General features: G+C 40.4%; 1 protein-coding gene across 1 annotated transcript; it reads left to right on the top strand.

The window, feature by feature from the left end:
* Nucleotides 1–14,891: 14,891 nt before the first annotated feature.
* LOC133896140 (nucleobase-ascorbate transporter 6-like) lies at nucleotides 14,892–18,986 on the top strand. The gene is made up of 14 exons (XM_062336662.1): nucleotides 14,892–15,678; nucleotides 15,864–15,961; nucleotides 16,143–16,319; nucleotides 16,416–16,516; nucleotides 16,653–16,728; nucleotides 16,809–16,868; nucleotides 16,955–17,139; nucleotides 17,216–17,312; nucleotides 17,396–17,482; nucleotides 17,569–17,627; nucleotides 17,767–17,858; nucleotides 18,147–18,224; nucleotides 18,330–18,490; nucleotides 18,600–18,986. Exons 1-14 carry the CDS (start codon nucleotides 15,567–15,569, stop codon nucleotides 18,816–18,818), a joined length of 1,602 nt encoding a protein of 533 aa, XP_062192646.1. The 5' UTR covers nucleotides 14,892–15,566; the 3' UTR covers nucleotides 18,819–18,986.
* Nucleotides 18,987–20,875: the final 1,889 nt, after the last annotated feature.

Here is a 20,875-nt window from a genome sequence, read left to right on the forward strand (position 1 = left end):
GTGACTAAAATTTAATACCAATGCAAGTGGAGGCCGTTCTGACATCTCATCTCAAGTAGGAGTTGAACTGACACCTTGGACAGTGAAGCGCTGCAATAAGTGACCGGTTGAGTACCATGCCCTTAGGGCCGCTTGCACCACTGTATTACCATAGTAGATAATACCTTCTGATTAAGGGTAAATGTATCCTACCTAAACCCATGTTGTGAGATTCGATCGGCCCTAGGTCTCTGTGGTATAGTGATAGTTTGTATTGCTATCTCTATAAAGGCATGCTTGCATATTTACACCCTAAACAACACTATAAATATAGACCCATCGCCATCAGGTCCGAGGACGAATATTTCTTTACTTTCAACATATTATTGGTTCTCCTCCTCTCCACTTCTTCTCGAAGCTTGAGTCCCCTCTCTAGAAGAAAACCTCACCACACTTTGTTTGTGGAAGACATCTTCTCTTCCCCCGACATAGCCCTAGCCACCGTAGACCGCACATCGTAGTACCACATGCGCCATCCATAGCTGACCTGCTGACCGCCGTCCTCAGGCGCCAGCCCCAGTCGGCTACTGCTCCCAGCCGAGCGTCGTCTTTGGGCACCACCCCAGCCGACCATCGCCCCAGCCAACCACTATCCATAGCCGACCCACCGACCCCAGCCGGTAGCAGCTCCTTGTTGGGTGCCAATACCTACTAGTGCTGTTGTTTAGAAGTCACGTTCGCACCCTAAATTGCTTATGGCTTGGACTTTTGCTTTCCGCTGTGTTATGTTGACCTCTCGACTAGGTTTGTAATATATAGTATGGATTGTAACCTTTTGTACTCTGAACTTTAGTAACTACGTACGAAGTTTATCTATGATACTACAATTGTTGTACTGTGCGTATCAGCTATTTGAACTAGAGACTGATACGGGTGGCACAGGAGATCCCGGGTTGGGGTCTTACAAACTAGATCCATGGAGGTGGGAGGAATCTAGGCCAATGGCACCTTCGGCTGAGCCCGCGCCGTCGTCATTAGTAGTGCCGGAGGCGAGGCTCAAGGCGACAACAGTGGGGCGCAGCTACGGCGGAGGTGAGGGGCATGGCGATGGAGAGGCGAGGGGTGCAACTACGCCCGAGCCTAGGCGTAGCAGACCATTCATGGTGAGGAGCGGGTGCAACAGCGCCTGGGCGTAGTGGCGCCGTGGGTCATCTTTTTTTTTGCGAATATACCATCATTGTCGATTGAGTCCACGAACTGGCAGTGATAGGAACTTTCAGTACCGGTTTCAGAACCGACACTTATAGGTACTGACTATCATTCCAAACTCACATTTATAAATTTCTATAAGGATTGGCATCAGAGCTTGGATAACAACACACTAAAAGTGAAGATGATTCTCTCGTCTAAAATTAGGTACAAAAGTAACCAAATGTTATAATGTCACTCAATAGTTTGTGCACGCAATTTCAGGATGAACAAATGATATATAACTATCCAATATCATCATTTTTAAAGAAAAACTCATCTAGGCCGTATAAAAAAAAACCAAACAAAAAAAAGCACATCTAGGTTCTATAGCCATTGACCCTTTAGGAACCGCATGCAGAAGTATCAACCGAATGTAATACACTCAGTAGCTGCATGTAATTTCCGGGAGGGCCAATAGCTTCTAGCTATCCAGCATCATCATCTGCCAACATTTCAAAATTATCATCTATCTATCCAATAAGGATCTGACAGTTACTGTACATATGGCTTGGAAGCTCAGAAAACAAAATCCCAGAAAGCAAAGAAATGACCACAATAAGTTATTTGGCATGTATTTTGGGTGCTATATGATGGAACCTGTAAGATACGGTACTTGTTGTGAGGTCCATGGTACTTGTTTGTGGGGTCCAGGTTGTTATGTGGTGCCAATTAATTCTGTGTGCGGTTTATTATGCAACAAAATTGTATATAATCATTTAGGTGATATCTAATTAATCGTTTTGTGATGGACATATTTTTTGTCAAAAGTTTGCACTACTAGTTATAGCAGTGACGCCAATTTTTTGTCCAATGAAGTTGCAACTAAGGTTCTTGCCTAGGTCATTCATGACGAAATATAGCTAATCTATGACAGTGCTGGTCTATATTTCGTGACAAAGTTCAGCGTCATAAAACATAACTATAATATGACGACACAAGCGACGGTATGGGCAAAATTCATCACAATGGAGGTTAAATAGAGAAATAGACAGTATACGTCACCATATCTACTAAAAGGATAACATATTAGTATATTTATAAATCTAGCACTTGTATTCGATACTTAAATTCTGATAAAACCTTGGAAAGTTGGATCCGGACCATATTTAGCACCTCAGGTATCGAATATGGACAACAGTACCATATTCAGTTACCAAAAATTACCTATATACCGAATACAGTGTACAATACCGTATTCAATACTCAGCGCCAAATAGAACCTGACCTGCTGCACCGTCACATCCTTTCTCTGTTTCTGGCACGTGGTGTCATGATGTTTTGGCTTTGTCACAGTATGTCAGATTTGTTGTAATAGGCGCCGTTGGATGTTGCATTGAACTTCTGATGGCCAGTTCGAAAAAAAATGGCCCTAGGTAGTAGGCGTCGCTACCTCGCTTGTCACACCCCTTTCATCACTGTCGCCGCCGCCCAATAATAATTGATCCTTGGGTGCTCCAAGATCATGCATTGATACGCTAATCAAACGCTAGGTAGCAACGGTTGACACATTGCCTGTCAGGATATCAGCCTTCCTTCTCCATCGCTAGCTGCTGCCCTATAACTAATCCTGGGTTACTCAAATAAATTCTAGTGCTACAGTACTTTGCAAAGTACTGTATCACTAAAATTCGTCTACAACAGAGTTTGTATCCAGTGATACAGTACTGCTACAGTGTTAAAGGTAGGGGATGCTGTAACAGTAATAGGGGATACTATAATAGTATTTTGAGGATAAAAATTTGAGATAGCTATTGGAATTGGTCTAAGTATTCTAATTAATCCTATATAGCTGCAGAAGCCGCTGCCCCTGATTAGTTACGAAAAATATTCGGTGCAAAGGACCCCACCTTGCATTAGCAATAGTTACCTGGAGAAGCACGTAAACACTCTAAATCTGGAGCATGGACACACATCAATTTGTAATTTGTGGATGTAGCATCTTATGACTGCTTCATCTGTTCTTTTTCAGTAAACTGACTTATTATGAATTAAGATGCTTTATATAATCGATCGGCAAGATTGCCACAGATTTTGAATTGCTTGGTATCGCTTTCATAAACCACAACTGTAAATTACATGCACATATATATGATGTCGGTCTTCTCTCCTACATCAACAGGGACAACATGAGTCTCCCTTGAAAGCGTCGTCGTCACTACCATCAGCTGACAAGGATGGAGCACCTAAGGAGTTCGATACGAACGGTGTTATTTCTTACCAGCTTCCTTCCTAACTATATTTCCAAATATGAAACCTTTGGCTATGCATCTTACTCTATCGATCCGACATTATATAGGTGGCACCCAGTTCGGAAAGAATAGATCGAAGCACACACAATCACACAGTTAACATAACAGAGAAGTTAATATGTCAGCATGGCAATGGCATAACAATATATACGTACAATCACACAGTCCGATACGTTAGCAACCCAGTATGCAATGCCCTGTACCCATTTTTGCAGAAAACAGAACTTTCAACGAGAAGTTATTTCTTATTGGAATAGAGCGCAATCGGACTGACAGATCTTTCTGTATATAATTTTTAGTGATGCTATAGCATTGTCTCAAATTGAATATGAGAATAATTGATTTTTTTTATTATGGTGAATTAAAATTTTAATTTGGCTTCCACGATCATTCACCTCTCTGATTGCATATTTTTCACATAATCAATCCTACAATCCGTAGCGCATTCACAGCATCACCGACCAAGAAATTCCTTTGGTTCCACTATCACTTTATGACTGCTGGAACCTATACATTGTTAGCATGATTAAATAGTGTATATTGAACCACCATCTATCCTAACGGAGATGCCACCAGTTTTTTTTCTTTTTTGTAGAATCGAGCAAGTGGCCAATTATCTTTAGTTTAGTGATCATACAAGTGCTTATCTGAACAAATGGTGTCCATTCAGATTCTTATCTGACCAAGTGATCGTACAAGTGCTCAAATCATCTGTAGATTGAACTCGAAATCGAAACTCCGTGTTTAGGCAATTAGGTTCAGTTGCCCCTTGATCTTTTTGACAAGGCTACCGATGATGCAGCTTGTGAGGTTGTAACAAGACTTTGAACTGCCGGTAGAAAATTGTGAATTTGGAACAATGTTGCCATTTAGTATGTCTCCAACGAACCCAGTGGTGTATCCCTGAATTCTTTTTATCATTAAGCTGCATCTTCTCCTTGTACGTTGTTCTTTTTATCATTATCAACTATCAACTCTTTTTATCATCTTCTCCTTGGAACCCTGTTGCTCACTGATGTTAGCCTCTTTATATATGGGACGCTGCTAGCGCCCGGAGTACTTGCAATTTGCTGCCGTCCGATCCGAACAGAAAAACTCCCACCGCAACATTAGGCTTAGTGTAATACCGAATAATTGAGAGAGAGAAAAAAAAGATTTGAGAAAATAGTTGACTTTTTGATCTGTTGCTCGTATGGACGATCGGAGGTCGTGGTTGCGTTCATCTCGTCAAGACGAACACATTTTGCTATTCATATGTCCATTCCGAGCACTTTTGTGACCCGTTGTAAGTCCAATAAATTTAAACCATTGATTATTTTTAAAAAAATAAAAATAAATAAATATCGGATGGATCGGCCCTCAACCCGATCCATCCAGACACCACACGCGTTCGTCTTTCTCTGTCTCTCCTCGTCGCTGTGCGTGTCGCCCGTGTGCCGCTGACACGTCGCCGAGCCGCCCGGCCGCTGCTGCTCCCCGTCGCGCCGCCGCGCGCCTGTCCGCTGCACCGTGTGCTGCCGTGCGCCTACGAGCCGTCACCGCCGGTGCACCTCCATCCTCCCTCTCTATACTAACCGAAGCAAGCACAGAGAAAGAAAGAAGCAAGCACGCAGGAGAAAGCCAGGAAGAAAGAAAAGGAAGGAAAAAGAAAAAGAAAAGAAAAGAAAAGGAAAGGAAAGGAGAGGAAAGAAAAGGAAAAAGGAAAAAGAGAAAAAGAGAAGGATTGGGAAGATTTCTGATTTCGCTGGATTTGTTGTCAATCCTTCGAAGGTGACTCCTACATAATCCCTAGGCAATTGAGATTCAATTGAATCAGTCGATTTCCATCGGATGCGTGATCGATAATCCGAATTGCTTTCGATAGCCGTCGCCAAAGCGAAGATGTGATATCCAAATTTAGATATCCATTCCTTTTGATCAAATAAGGTTTAACCAGTAAAAGAATTCTAATTCAACTCTGGAGTAGAGATATCACATCAATTTATGTTTAGGAGTTTCCGTTCGGCATGTCCTGAAGTGTTGACGTGTATGCGATGTTTTCAAGCGTAGGAATGACGCTCCACATTATATGTGTTTCAAATGTACTTTAGTACTAAAATGTGTTTGTGCAGGTGGTAGTGCTTCTGGGAGTATCTAATCGAATTCCTTTGTCGCTTCGGTAAAAGGCAAGTAACGTTAGGGTGTAATTCAATGCTATGTGTATATTCATACCTTCCTTCTTTCACAGATAAAATTGAAATATCTGATATTTTCTAATTTATTCATACGATGAATGATGTCGCATTTGACGAATTAAATCAATGTCATTTTATTGATTTTGATTATATCGTTGATGTCATGAACTAGTAATGGTGATACTCATGAAAAAGAATCATCAAAAGAAAAATAAGAATTGACGTCAATTCACATACATACATTTGCATTTATGCATTTCATATGGTGATAAAGGTCGATCACTGCTATCGTGCGTGATTTCGTACCAGTATATGGAGTTGCATGAGAGGTTGGCATCGTCCAGCGCAAAACTCTAAAATGGAGTTGTATCATGACATTCATACATTTATTATAATATTTGAAGAATACATAATCCAAAAGGGGTTAGTGCCATGATATATGGGAGACCGTATTGAAGTCTGTTGTTGTGTTTCCGTTGACAGCTGAATCAAGATTGTTATGACTTAAAACTCATATGTTTTGGCTTTTCGTGGTGAGAAAAATAATTATATCTGAAATACTCTTTAATCTAGTGAGATATGTTTATATTCATAGCCGTTACTTGTTGAGCTTGTCTTACCCCGTTAACTCACTTTTTTTTCAGGTACGCTTAGTTTGTTGACGTGTATTTTTTGGATGAACTTGGTAGTTGCACGTACTACCTTATCACAATACTGATAATCTAAACTTCTGTTTGATAACCATATTTTTGGTAGTATGTCGTTCGTACTGTAATAAGCTTTGTATTTGAAGAAGTAATCCTGTATATGGTGTAGATAGATATATGTTGTGGTTACGTTGTTTATATTATATATTTTCTGTCTGTGAATTGTGTGATCAGTTATACCGTCTCTGTAGAGGAAATATTGTTAAAAATTTTCATATTCGAATAAAATATATTTAGTTGTAAAATAGGGTGTTACATTTTGTTTCAAAGCAACATCCAGGTCGATATCCCCTTCGTCCTTGGGGTCGAAATCCCACACCATCTCGACTGCAAAATCGCACGAATCAGCTGTCTCGTACGCGCTCGCCGCTAGCGCCCGCGCCTGATGGTGGTGGAGCCATATGATCTCTGTAACAGCTACCACATATCAACTCAAGATGTCGGCGTAACAATCTAACAACAAAAACTCAAGTGTGCAGGGTGCAATTTGGACGAGGGTTAAGACGTGAAAACTGCTCTGCCTCTGCTCTTGGGCGTTGCCCCTGGCGTGCAGGATTCCGGCCTAACTGGTCGATGGGATCGACCTCTGTCTCTCTGAAGCTCATTGGTTCTCGTCTTGCTCCTTTGATCCTTTCGCTGTAATGGCCAGGCCAGGACAGAAACGAAAGCCAAAATTTGTCAGGATGGACGGCAGGGATACATTTTAAAAAGGACTGCTGTACTGGGGAGCAGAGCCCAATCATTTCAGCCTTGCGAAAACTGCTCTGATTGATATACAGCAATTCTGAATTGTGCAACTTGGAAAATTTTACGGTGACTAGCTGAAGTCTCGGGGTTTAGTGCAGCTATACATTCTGGCACTCTCTGTCACTGCCTAGCTGAAATCTGCACTCGAACTGCACGGCCTCGATCTCTGAAACTCCAAAGACAGCGTGTGCTGTGTGCATTCCAGTTTGAGGTGCGCAGCACCTGATAGCAGCATAGAGCCAAATGCATGGCGACGCAGGGCATCAATGGAGCTTGCATCAGTATCGGCGCAAAGCTGCAGCTTTGTTAGCACGGGCAGCAAAACTACATTACGGATAAGGGTGTTCCTGGCTCCTGAGAGAATCTGCGATGCATGCATGCCAGCGCCTGCCCTGAATTTGGGCTCGCTCACGAGAGAACGTCCTACTCGTCAAGTGCTCACCCTTTCGCCAAAGGAAATCTTTCAAAATTTTGGCAAAATCTGGTAGAAGTTTTATGGCAAATTTAGGTACCCGTCCTTTGTTCAAAGGTCACGTAGGTATTTTTTTTTCGTATAGCCGTCTAAAGGAAACTATTTTCTTCACACGGGATTTTATGTTCCTTTGGAATTTCTTCAAAGTTCCTGTATTTTGTTATGATGATCCTGATTTCCAAATAGTGAATCTGAAAATTTCTGAGTGCTATTTTTCAAAATTAATAAATTGTGCGTGTTCCATCTTAATTACCATCCTGTGCTCTACTGGGAGCATCAGCCATCAGGAACGGCTTGGTTGGATTCCTGACACGGGATCGTACGCTGTCTGTGAAGCAATCAATTTGATCAGGCTGTTGAAGAGTGGTGAACATTGATAGGCCTAAACATTGAACAAGGAGATACGCTGGTCGAGAGGGATTCCCGCCTTTTCCGCGTCTCACATACATTGTTGCCTCAAAAGCCGCGCCTGTCTTTCAGTTTTGGTTGCAAATGATTAGATTTGGTAAATTATGTTAGTAAATCTGAAATTTGACGATTAATGCGGGTGTGTCTCCATTTCTTATAAGATTGCATTCTATCTTTTATGATTTTTTTTTCACTATATATATGGTAGAATTCTTTATTATAGGATATAGATAAATAAAAAAGATAAAGTATGTTCCCTACATTGTATCTCTTTGTAATTGCTCTCTCGCGGGATCTTTAAACTACACCTGATGGCAAAGATTTCTCAAGACGTTATTAGTACAAAGTTCTACCGGAGATCAAACTAGCGAAACAATCTGTCTATGATCGATCTGCATTGTATCGACATCATCATCAAGCGGGCAGGCCATTACTTAGCCTATATGCCCTATAAGACACGAATCTATTCACAAGAATTGAAATGTGCGATCGGATCAGTATATATTTTTTCATCTACTTTCTTTTACATTAGATCTGTACATCACAATAAACAGTAGCATAAATAGTGTAGCAATGAACAATGGATGAATTGGTGGGACTCGCTACATGTTGGGATATGCAGTCTGACATGTGGCAGCTCTTAATTATAGACCATCCTCCTATAACATCCTCATAGTGCAAGGAGTAATTCTGAAAAATTACTATTTACACAAATTTGGATATATGATTTATGTGACAATGTCGCCGCCACAACAAACCGTTATGGGACCTTGCATACGGTCCGCTTCGCTGACTGCATATTTGATGAAAATAATTTTCCGTCATTAGGGAAGAAAATATACCCTTGGATGAAGAATGTCGGAAAATTATTTGGTAGGCGGAAAGAATTGTGTCACATGATCCTCACACTAGTGAAGTAAATGATGAAGTATAGAAAATTATCGTTTTGCGTAAATTAGTAAATTATCTGTCTGATCATTTTTGTGATTTGAAGAGTATGACTAAGTTGCATGTGCCTACACGTAATGTACCGGAGAGGGTGGAAATACCAAAGGAAGGTATCCCTCATCTTGTTCTAGGTACTTAAAAAATAATAAAAGGATAAGAAATTTGGTTCCTCAAGTTCCAAATAGCCGAAGACGTCTGCAAAACAGGGAATAAGAGGTTACCAAAACCGATCATAAAATGCTCCAAAAGAAAAGGAAGGGGAGCCAGTTAAGACCTGACGATGATATAGAACTTAAGGAAGTAGGTATACTAAATTTGAATCGTCCCACATAGGAAGAAACCGGTGGAAATACGTATGCTAAAATCAACGCTGGTAAACCAAAAGACTTTACTCATATAGTAAGAAATAATAAAAAAGCACTTGAAAGTGCAATTAAAAGAAATAATAAAATGCAAAGAAGAATCACCTAAAACTACAACCTATAATGAAATAGCAATGAATTATGTGAATTTAGGGGAATCCTAAAATAGAGCATCCACAATAACTGATATATTTCGTAAATAAAATTATCACAGTTATAGATCATGACCTTTAGCCTGCATCGCTTACTAAATGTAGAATAAGGTCAGATTGGGAAGACTGACATAAGTAAATAATAGTTAAATTGTTATCCCTAAACAAAAGAGAGATTTTTGGATCAGTATGTTGCACACCTCCCCATATCAAACTAATAGGATACAAGTGGGTTTTTGTTCGTAAGAATGAAATTAGAGGTACAAAGCATAATTAGTTGTGCAAGGTTTCACTCCACAACCAGCATTGATTATGAAGAAACATATTCTCCAGTGATGTATGATATTACCTTTAGATATTTAATATCAATGTCAGTCAATATGGAGTTAAAAATGAAATTAATGGCTGTTATGACCGTATATCTTATAGGAGCCTTGATTCAAACATTTATATAAAGGTAAGTGAAGGAATATAATTGTCGAATCAGGATAGAAAAAATAGACATCTTTATAGCATATAATTGAAAAAAATCGCTATATGTTTTGAAACAGTTAGGTCTAAAATGGATTTTTGCATATAAAGATGATCTGAATATCATCGGTATAGAAAAATAAATTGAAGAAGTAAGCTCGTACTTGAAGTCTAAATTTGAAATGAAAGATTCGAGTAAAACCAAGTTTTGCTTAAGCCTGCAGCTAGAGCATGTGATAGATAGAATTTTTTACATCAGTCAAACTACACTCAGAAGGTGTTAGAGTGATTTAATTTTGAAAAATCATTTCCCGCTAGAAACCCAATGGTCGGAAGGTCATTGCAAGCCGATCAAGATCCCTATAGACCTAGAGAAGATGTGAGGAAGTATTGGGACTGGAATTCCCATACTTAAGTGCATAGGTGTGCTAATGTATCTGGCTAATTGCACTAGGCTGAACATAGTGTTTGCAGTAAAGCTACTTGCGCGATACAGTGCGGATCCCACTAAAAAGTATTGGAAGGACGTGAAGTATATTATGCGTTACTTGCAAGGTAGCAAAGATCTAGACCTATTCTATAGAAAGAATCAGGACTTAAGTCTGGTTAGATACCCAAATGCTAGGTATCTGTCAGATCCGTATATAACGAAATCACAGACTAACTATGTTTTCCTATGTGGTAGAATTGCAATGTCTTGAAAAACATCAAAGCAAAGTCTTGTATCTACTAACTAAAAAATAATAGCTTTATATGAAGTCATATTGGAATGCACATAGCTTAGAATAGTGATCAATCATATCTAATAGTCATGCGGTTTGAACACTACTAATACCCCCACCATTATTTATGAATATATTATTCCATGTGTTGCATAAATAAAATCAGGATGTGTGAAAAGCGATTTAACAAACCATATCAACCATAAGTTCTTCCATGCTTATGAATTACATAAAATGAATGAAATAAAGGTACATATCAAGTCATATAAAAATCTTGTAGATCTATTCACTAAATCTCTCTCTGCATCTAGTTTTGAAATATGTGTTCATAGTATTGTGATGATGATGCTTAGAGAGTTGCACATTTCAATAGGAGAATTTTCACATAATACTGATATAAGAAATTATATCTTGATCAAAAAGATTAAGTATCCAAAGTTAATCATTAAGATTATATGAAGCCCTTTATCTGGATTGTACTTTTCCCCCCCTTAGATGAGTTTTTTTAAAGCTTCCTATAATTAGGTTTTTTAATGAGTCAATTCATGTGACCATATCGTGAGCTATGTACTCTTTCTTCTAATTTTACCTACTATGCTTTTTGGGAGTTTTGATGAGACAAGTACATTTCACTAGAAGTGTCAAGGGGGAGTGTTAGAAAACCTAGAGTTTTATAACCGAATATGAGCCCGTCTCGATCTCTTGAAAGATTCGATTATATCTATAAGAGGTTTTTAACACTATATATACAAGATATAACCTCTCATTGTAGAACACAGATGAATAAAGAAGAGAAATTTTTTCTCCTACATTGTACCTCTTTTGTGATTGTTCACTCACGGGATCTCTAGACTGTACCCAGTAGCAGAAGTTCCTCAAAAAATTATACCTATACTGCTCCAGTTTTCCTAGCAACAATGGCCAAAAGTTTGAGAGGTTCTCATACTCAGACGCCGCCGGCAGGTTAGGGTTCAAAAGGAGGTTTTGTGGGTTATAACAGTGTCACCGGACCTTAGGAGAATATCGAGACGGTAGGCTAGCTTAGCATATGGCGGGTGATACAAGGCTATCTTCAGTAGATAGTTCAAAATTCTATAATACTATTATTAGTATTTTCTAATATTATTATAATATTTTTTTATTTTTTTATCTTTAACCGTTATCATATTTACTAACTTTTATTATTTTTCATGCTCACAATATTTTTTTTATAATGTTGTCGTAACCCTATCCCATCTGCAAATATGACGTTCCTCTACCCCTATCGATTCGATCCCGTATTATTATAGCATCTGAAATGGCATCGGCTAGAGCTCGAATACGGGATGAGATCTATAGACAAAATCACTGTAGCACCTGAAAATGACTCCGCTGAAGTTGGCCCGACGAGGCAAGGCGCCACTAGCCCTGATAGAGGACTGGCGATGGTGATGCTGGTGGCGCAGGAGACAAACAGACTATCCGGTAATTTCAAGTAGCAAGCTAGCAACCGGAGGCCGTGGATCCAGTGACGGGGCACTGCTAAAGATGGAGACGGTGGGAACCGTGACTAGTGTAAAAGACGAGAGAGAAAGAGGTGTGTTGTGCGAAGAAGCTGCCGTTAGATGCTCATTAGCAGATGAGAGACATAGGAGGCTAGGAATTCACTCTAATGCTCCAAGCAGGAATTCACTTGCAATTTGAACTCGAAAGCCTGCGATTTACCTGTGTTCTTCCACTAGTTCTGCATCAGTTTTGAATGCTCGTACTACTGTTCCATCAACCTAGAAACGTAAATGATAGGCACACAAGTGCTGCTGCCAGTGTGACTGTTCATTGTTCTCTGACTGTGGGTCAGCCTCCACACATCCATGAGAGATGCGAAAGAGAGGATTGGGATAGGAACGCTGTTGTAACAAACTAGTAACGACTACATTCGTACACCCTGTTGACTGTTCGTACACGTAGTTTATTCCCTGGATTACGTTAAGACCGAGATATGCCTCCACCCAACCCGCTGACAGGATACAAAACGTACATAAGATTCTCAAATTCTAAATCAAAATGTGCCCATTTTTCCTTTTTTTTTCTAAAGGCACTCTTGACAGTATTTGTTTTTTTTACAAACTCTAAAGTAGAATACCTAAATACTATATTTCAAAATAAAAAAAGAAAAGAAAATTAGTACTTTAATTTATATGCACCAAAGAAAAGATATTCAAGTATCTATAAAGAACAAAATAAATAGAATTCGAAATAAAAAATATTAGCTGTTAGATTTTATATGGATTACGATAAAAAGTAACAGAAACTAGCAAAATATGAAGATATTTTTCACCGGAGTATAAAATATAATTTGTAAATAGCTAATTCATTCATAATAATTAATTCTAAAGTATATGTGTAAATAGAAAAATTAAAAATAATAAATAACATTTATATAATAAGGATATAATGAAATGTCATGGAAGTGAACATTAAATAGTTCACTGAAGTCGGTGTATCACAGAAAAGACATTGACTCAAATATGGGGTGACGATGGGATGTGAGGGCAATATCGTGTTGCTCACCAAAGTCGTTCAACAATAGCAAATGATGAAGAAGAGTTGAAGTAGCCAATGGCCACATCGACGACTGCAAACGTCTGCAAATATCTAAAATTTCGAATAGTGTGTCGATACAACATGAAAGGTCTTGGTGTAGAACATTAAAGAATGCAATGAGGTCGATCTATCCTAGACGAAGGCATCAACTTTCGGGGAAGCAAAGAGTTGAGGCAACGACAAGAAGACATGGACACCATCGTGTTGGTCAACAATAGTGAAGATGTAAGACCACGGATTTGTGAGGATTCCAAGGAGTTGAGTTGACCAACATCCAACAAGTAGGAGTATTATGCGGCATCATAGGACAAAGGAACACCAATTACTCGTGACACCTCTACGATAGCAAATTTTATCTTGGAGCATGTATTAATATACTTGATGCACTTTGAATCATATATTTAACGTCAATCTTTCAGTTTATATCATGTTTAAGGATTTAATTTTTGATTGTGCTCATGTGACAAACAGTTCTATCCATTTCAGCTCTAAAGATTCAATTAGGATTTCAACTCTAAAGATTCAATTAGGAAGGTGAACTACTTATTCATGCTCAGCTTTCTTCGTCTTTGTTCATTCTTCCTTGTTTGCTTCCCCTCCGGCCTCAGAGTTAATAGATTTGCCTCTCCTATCGGCCTCTAGAGTCCAAGTACCGTCGCTCGAAGACTTCGACATGTGCTTGTATTCCTCGCTGATGACACCACCTTAAGTCGTCGTCTACATGGAGGCCCCTCTCTTACTATATCACTGCTCCTCAAGTTGCCACATGCACCATCACGTCATCCCACCCATATCTACTTGCTACCACCTATATCCACGATGCTATATCCCTAATTAACATAACAAATATGTACAAGAGGAGCGGAATACATATATGATAGCTTTACAGTTGAATACATGGAGCTGAGGATTTGAAGTGAATGAAGCCGCTCTTCACGTGAGCATGATAAAGTCTTATTTCTTAAATATGGTGTAAATTAAAATATTAACATGGAATATATAGTTAAAAGGACACTTGTTGTTAAAAGTAGTTTAAAATATATCAATTAAAGTATACTATGGAGGAGAAAGACGTGAGGTGACTTGGCATGGTCAAGGCGATGGGGAGAAGCAATAGATAAGAGATGTATGTTCCTTCAAGGTTATCGTGCTTTGGATTCCCTCAAGATATCTATGCTAGGTACAAGATCCTTCATAGTTTTATATGTTTATCTCATGGATATCTAATGACTAAGAGATGAATTTATAATAAATAAAAATCAAACATGAACAAATATTTAATATCAAATATATAAATATAGGTAACAATCTAGCCGTGCAATCTGTAGAGGCAACTTGCTACATAGTTTTAATTAATTGTACAACCTAGATTTCTTTTATTATCGAGCATAAATCATACATTTCTGGATAAACTAATTACTCATATAAGTAAAACTCTGAACAATCGACTAATGACTAATACAAGTACGAAATATGTCTTGTTGGTTACGGTGTCACTATATTACATAGACTTAAAGTTTTTTTAAGATCTCATGAGTCATTCATGCCTGTAAATAACTGTAATACCACATAAAGCAACGAGCAGCGTAACTATGGCACGTCACATGCGCATCTGCAGCACTGAACCATGGCACACAACTGACGCAAGTCCACAACGGCCTCTCTCCTCTATCAGCGCAGAAAGCAGAACAACAACCAAAGCAGAAAAGCTTTGCACAGCAGGAAAAGTTCCCTGGGAAGAGAGAGAGAGGACTTCTTTTATCCTGAAGCAATTTCTTCGCATTGCAATCTCCCTCTGCCATCGCCTTTATGGTGCAAAAGGTTTCCCCTTGGGAAGAGCAGAGCACATTTTCTTTCGTGGGGGTGGCAACGGAAAGGCGAACCTCCAATCCCATGACCAGAGAAAAGCTAGTGGCAGCGAGAAAAGAGAGGGCGAAAGCAATGGAGACAGAGTGGCCGCTGCTCTTTTCTGCCTTAAGCCGTAGATTCCTTCGAGCTACTGCTCGCTATTAGCAGCAGCGAAAGAGAGCAATGAGCAAGAACCAGGAAGTAGCCCACGGCATTTCCCTTTCCTTTGCTTGCTTGCGACTTTTCTTGTAGCGATTGTTCCTTTCTTCTTCTTTGTTTCCTTCGCACGCAAAGAATCGCTCGTCCTCTTGCTCTCCGGCTTGTTCCAGTGCACTCTAGTTCTTGGGTTGCTTGTTCTTGGCTCTACTTTGCTTTTCGTGCGCTCCCTTGTTCTGCTTTTGAGTGGAGTCGCGGTGGAGTTGAGTGAGACGGTGAGGTGAGTAGTTTGGTTTCTTGGGAGAAGAAAGGAGAAGAGAAGGGGAGCAGGAGGAGGATGGCCGGGGGAGGGGCGGCGCCGCCGCCGAAGCAGGAGGAGCTGCAGCCGCACCCGGTGAAGGACCAGCTGCCCAGCGTGTCCTACTGCATCACAAGCCCACCGCCCTGGCGTACGTCTCCCCCTCCCTCTCTCACCTGGGACCTTTTGATTTCAATGTTGCAATTGTACTTTGGCATTTATGTTCTTGTCCTATGGATTTTCCTCTTCAATGTTGATGTTTTCCACTGAGGTTGGGTAGAGTAGGGTGCGGTACTGGAATCGGTTCTATTCCTAACCACCTCTTAAACTGTTCAGCTGAGGCCATCATACTTGGATTCCAACATTACATTGTGATGCTGGGCACATCTGTCATCATACCGAGTGCTCTTGTCCCGCAGATGGGAGGAGGAAATGTGAGTCCCCTGATGACCTGAAAGCACCACTCCATGTTCTGAATCTTATCTGCCTTCATTTGCTGACATGTGCATTTGGAAATGTAGTGAGAGCTCTAAAGACTTGAGAGCTATTTTTGTGGTTTGTGATGGCCTATGCATAACAAAATGCTGAACTGTGGTGGTATTTCCTTTCTGCCAGGAGGAGAAGGCTCGGGTGATCCAGACGCTGCTGTTCGTCGCTGGCATCAACACCTTGTGCCAGTCATTCTTCGGGACTCGTCTCCCGGCGGTGATGGGTGGATCCTACACTGTCGTTGCGCCGACCATTTCGATCATCTTGGCTGGCCGTTACAGCAACGAAACAGATCCTCATGAGGTAGTTCCCCAGTAGCTTGGGCTACATATCGCCATTGTCACAGGCTCTGTTTGATTTCCTTGTAAACTTCACAAGATTTTGCTCACTGCTGTGCAGAAATTCTTGCGGACCATGAGAGGAACACAAGGCGCTCTCATCATCGCGTCAACAATTCAGATCATACTTGGTTTTAGTGGCCTCTGGCGCAATGTTGTTAGGTAGGGATCGTGGTTCTTATTTTTAACTTATGCTTGTTCGTTGTACTACTGTAGAATTTCAGTTTGCAGGTTTAGCTGCAGTTGCAAATTGTATTATTTCAGTTTGTGGCTTGACAAGCCCTCATCCGTTTTACAGATTGCTAAGCCCATTGTCTGCTGTTCCTCTGATCTCGCTAGCTGGGTTTGGGTTATATGAGCTTGGTTTTCCAGGGGTAAGCATTAGCTTGATTCTTTTATCTTCGCTGTTCCCTATATCATTGGAATACTGACTGCCGGATTCATTTGGCTTTAGGTTGCTAAGTGTGTAGAAATTGGGCTCCCAGAAATCATTCTAATGCTCATGTTTTCTCAGGTATAGTCTCCATCGGTATGTCTTTCCATACACTTCATAGCCATTATAGCTGAAGTCATGTACTAATGTATTTGTCCTATGGACAGTATTTACCTCATGCTATTCATGTGGCAAAGCCTGTGTTCGACCGGTTTTCTGTAATTTTCACAATTGCTATTGTATGGCTGTATGCATACATTCTCACCGCTAGTGGTGCATACAAGAATGCCCGAACGAAGACACAAGTGCATTGTCGTGTTGACCGCTCTGGAATTATTGGTGGCGCTTCTTGGTAAGGAATTCGTGATGATCGCATCACATTTTGTTTTGGTAAAAATCATTAAACAATTGCTGAAGAAATATTGTAGGATAAGTGTCCCATATCCTTTCCAATGGGGAGCTCCAACATTTGATGCTGGTGAATCTTTTGCGATGATGATGGCCTCATTTGTTGCTCTTGTAGAGGTTTGTCTGCACAGTTCTACCCAAAAGTGAAAAAATAAGTATGCGATAATTAACATTCTAATAGCATTGTGCTACCCTTTCAGTCAACCGGGACCTTCATTGCAGTGTCAAGATATGCAAGTGCGACTATGATACCTCCCTCAGTTCTTGGTCGTGGCATTGGTTGGCAGGTAACTGGGTTGATTATCGTGTACCAGAAACTTCATTTTCTTCTCGCTAGTTTGTTATGGTTAAAATTGGGTATCATCATCTGCAGGGCATTGGTACTTTACTGGGTGCATTTTTTGGGACAGCTAATGGAACTGGAGTGTCAGTGTAAGTGTGAATTTACAATCTAGTGAAACCAGCAGCCCGGTCACATTTTTGTTAGCTTTTGAAGCATTGGATGCGAATGCTTGGGTTACTGCTTTTTCTTTCTGTTTGTCTCTAATTATTCATATTTTGATATTTGCAGTGAAAATGCTGGTTTACTTGCTTTGACACATGTTGGCAGCCGGAGAGTAGTCCAGATATCTGCAGGCTTTATGATTTTCTTCTCAATACTTGGTAATGTACAACATTGTTCCTAATTTTTTGTATCTGGGTTCTCCAAAGATTATATTTTTCTGTTTAAACAATAGCAAACACAAATAGCGCATGCTGACAGAGGCAATCCTCACAGGACCATTCTGTTGTAGCTGAGTTTAAATATTGTGATTGTGATTTTCTATTTGACATACATCATAGACTTTCTTTAGTGTTGTACATGGTTAAGGTGCCGTGGAGCATTTGCCTTTTTTTTCTTTATCACATTTGTATTTTGTTAAGCTGACCATATTCCTTTCTCTAAACCAGGGAAATTCGGAGCACTCTTTGCGTCAATTCCACTGCCAATATTTGCTGCCCTATATTGCATTTTCTTTGCATACATTGGTACGTCCAGATATCACTCATCCTTTAACAGAGTTCTCTGTCTGCTTCTTTCCAAGAAAATGTAATACACTACAACTTGTGGTCTCAACGGTTCTTCCGATGCAGGCGCTTGTGGTCTCAGCTTCCTTCAGTTCTGCAACCTGAACAGCTTCAGGACCAAGTTCATCGTGGGGTTCTCCTTGTTCATGGGCTTGTCAGTTCCCCAGTACTTCAACGAGTACACATCCGTCGCAGGTTATGGCCCGGTGCACACTGGCGCCCGTTGGGTATGTGAAACAGATCCCGCAGCTCTCTCTGTCATTCTTCTCTGAATCGGCACCTGAACCTTGCGCGGGCCATGTTCCGGTGCTCACCGTTTGTTTTTTCGTTCGTCAGTTCAACGACATGATCAACGTGCCGTTCTCGTCGAAGCCGTTCGTGGCGGCGCTGGTGGCGTTCTTCCTGGACAACACGATCCACAGGCGCGACGGCGCGGTGAGGAGGGACAGGGGATACCACTGGTGGGACAAGTTCCGGAGCTTCAAGACAGACAGCAGGAGCGAGGAGTTCTACTCCCTGCCGTTCAACCTCAACAAGTTCTTCCCTTCCGTGTGATCTGCAACTCCAGCCTCTTTCTTGGCCATGTCTCGGACCGAAGACGAAGAAGAAGCGGTCAGTCCAGTCCTGACGATGTCTGTGGTTGGGTCGGTAATTTTTGTACATTCTGTGTGGAACTGGACCTGTCCCGTTCCAGGGGAGATTTGACATGTCTGGTTGCATCTTGATTCCAATGTTCAACACGATAGATCGCTGTCGTCGACCTGGTAGTTCCTAGTTTTGGCAGGCGTTCCTTGTAATGTGGTTGCGTGTCGTTCAAAGAATGTTACCGTGTTGATGGTGTTCTGCAGTAACCAGTACTCAGCTTGCAGAAGCACATTGTTTTACGTGCCTTTGGACTTGTGGTGATTGCTCCTTGGAGCATTGCTCTGTTTCTTCATCCATTGCACAACAGCAAAAGAAGTCCATATTTCGCTGTCATTTCTTTCCTTTGGATTGAACGGATCATTTACAATTAAAGGCTGCTGTCATGACTCCTGATAAGAGTGAGCATCTTTTGTTCCGGTCTCCGATGCAGACCAGATTTTATTATTTTTATATTTCTTAAAAAAATTATAAAAATAGGTGTTCATATTTCTTATATTTCTCCTGTCGCCTGTTGATCGCTTGTCGAAAGGGGGTAACAAGAACTTGTCGTTCTTCAAATGGACGATAGATTTTTAAATAAAAAATGTTATATTTACTGTTTTTAAAATTCAAAATATTATTGAAATACTTATAAATGTTTTTGGTGGTATACAATATACTAATCTAGCTAAAAGAAAATTAGACAAAAAGTTTGACAAACTCTGTACAATAAAATTTATCCTTTTGTTTTTCACTGTACAAATAATTGTTTGAGTTAAAAAATTTAGAGAGCTATATTATAATATAATTTACATCATATATTTTTTTCAGAATTTTTCATGATTATTTCTATAGAGTTTTGAATTTTAAAAGCATTAAAATACAGTATTTTTATTATTTTTAACCTATCGTTTATTAAAAGGGCGACCAGTTGTAAAAAGCTCTTCACCAGGCCGCTGCTACTGGGCTGACGACCCGCCACCCCCTCGGCCCGCGCTTCGGCCCAATAAAATCTGGCCGATGTTTCCGTACTGGCGCGGGCGCAGGCCGGCACAAGCAAATCTGGCCGTTCGACAGGGCAGGCGTTTTCCAGCCCAACCAAACCGGGGATCGAGACGCGGCGAATTCCGTGGACCGTACCACGAACGCTGAGCATCCTTGTATCTTTACAGATGACTACTGATCACACAAGAATTTTTTTTTTATCTTTTTGCCAAGATCACACAAATTTTTTTTGGGTATGGGTACTATGTACAACGTCACGTGCATGCATTCGACAAGAAAATTTGAGCGATCGATAGATCAAACTTTCTATCTATCTTGTACGTGAGCTGAGCTTTACGGATTGTAATGTATTTTTATCTAATTTCTCTTATAAATTAGATTATTTTTTTAATATAATAATGTATAGCTTTCTTACGTGTTAAAAAAAACTTTGGCATCGGAAAGAGCAGGCCTTGCTTCTGCTCAGTTGTTAGGGAGCAATTGTCGCATTCGGAGGGCTTGCTCATACGAGGACACGAGTTGTTGTTACGGTACACAAGCTTTGACACGTAGAGGTAGGTAGGTATTTCAGCCATCCAAGTGATGATCAAACAATCAGGTTATTAACAATGTATGTCCCTGGGAGCAGATTTGATATTGCGTTTTAGCCTTTTAGGGACCTTCTCGGCAGCTCTGGAACACGTGGAGATTTGCGAGGCAGGGGAACAGTAGCCAGTGTTTCCTGACAGGAGTCCCTCTCTTTTCTATTACAACTAACTGATTCCTTTGAAGCACCACTCATCCATTCATTCCAGGCAGCACATGAGTAAGCAATGACACACACACAACAGCACATGAGTAAGCAATGACACACACAACACCTGCATTTACGAAGGGATTTTCGTTTTCTTCAGCGCTCCAACGATTTCTCTTCACAGTTCCCGTCACGAAGAGATTTCTAAGGTTATTTCTTTTAGGACGGAATTCCCAAATTCATTCTCTTC

The sequence above is a fragment of the Phragmites australis genome, chromosome 16 (assembly GCF_958298935.1).
Source record: "Phragmites australis chromosome 16, lpPhrAust1.1, whole genome shotgun sequence".
NCBI classification, from domain to species: domain Eukaryota; kingdom Viridiplantae; phylum Streptophyta; class Magnoliopsida; order Poales; family Poaceae; genus Phragmites; species Phragmites australis.

Coding starts and splice junctions, on each gene's coding strand:
- LOC133896140 (XM_062336662.1), top strand. CDS start 15,567: ATGGCCGGGGGAGGGGCGGCGCCGCCGCCGAAGCAGGAGGAGCTGCAG. Junction 15,679..15,863: donor CACAAGCCCACCGCCCTGGC/GTACGTCTCCCC, acceptor TAAACTGTTCAG/CTGAGGCCATCATACTTGGA. Junction 17,313..17,395: donor CATTTGTTGCTCTTGTAGAG/GTTTGTCTGCAC, acceptor CTACCCTTTCAG/TCAACCGGGACCTTCATTGC.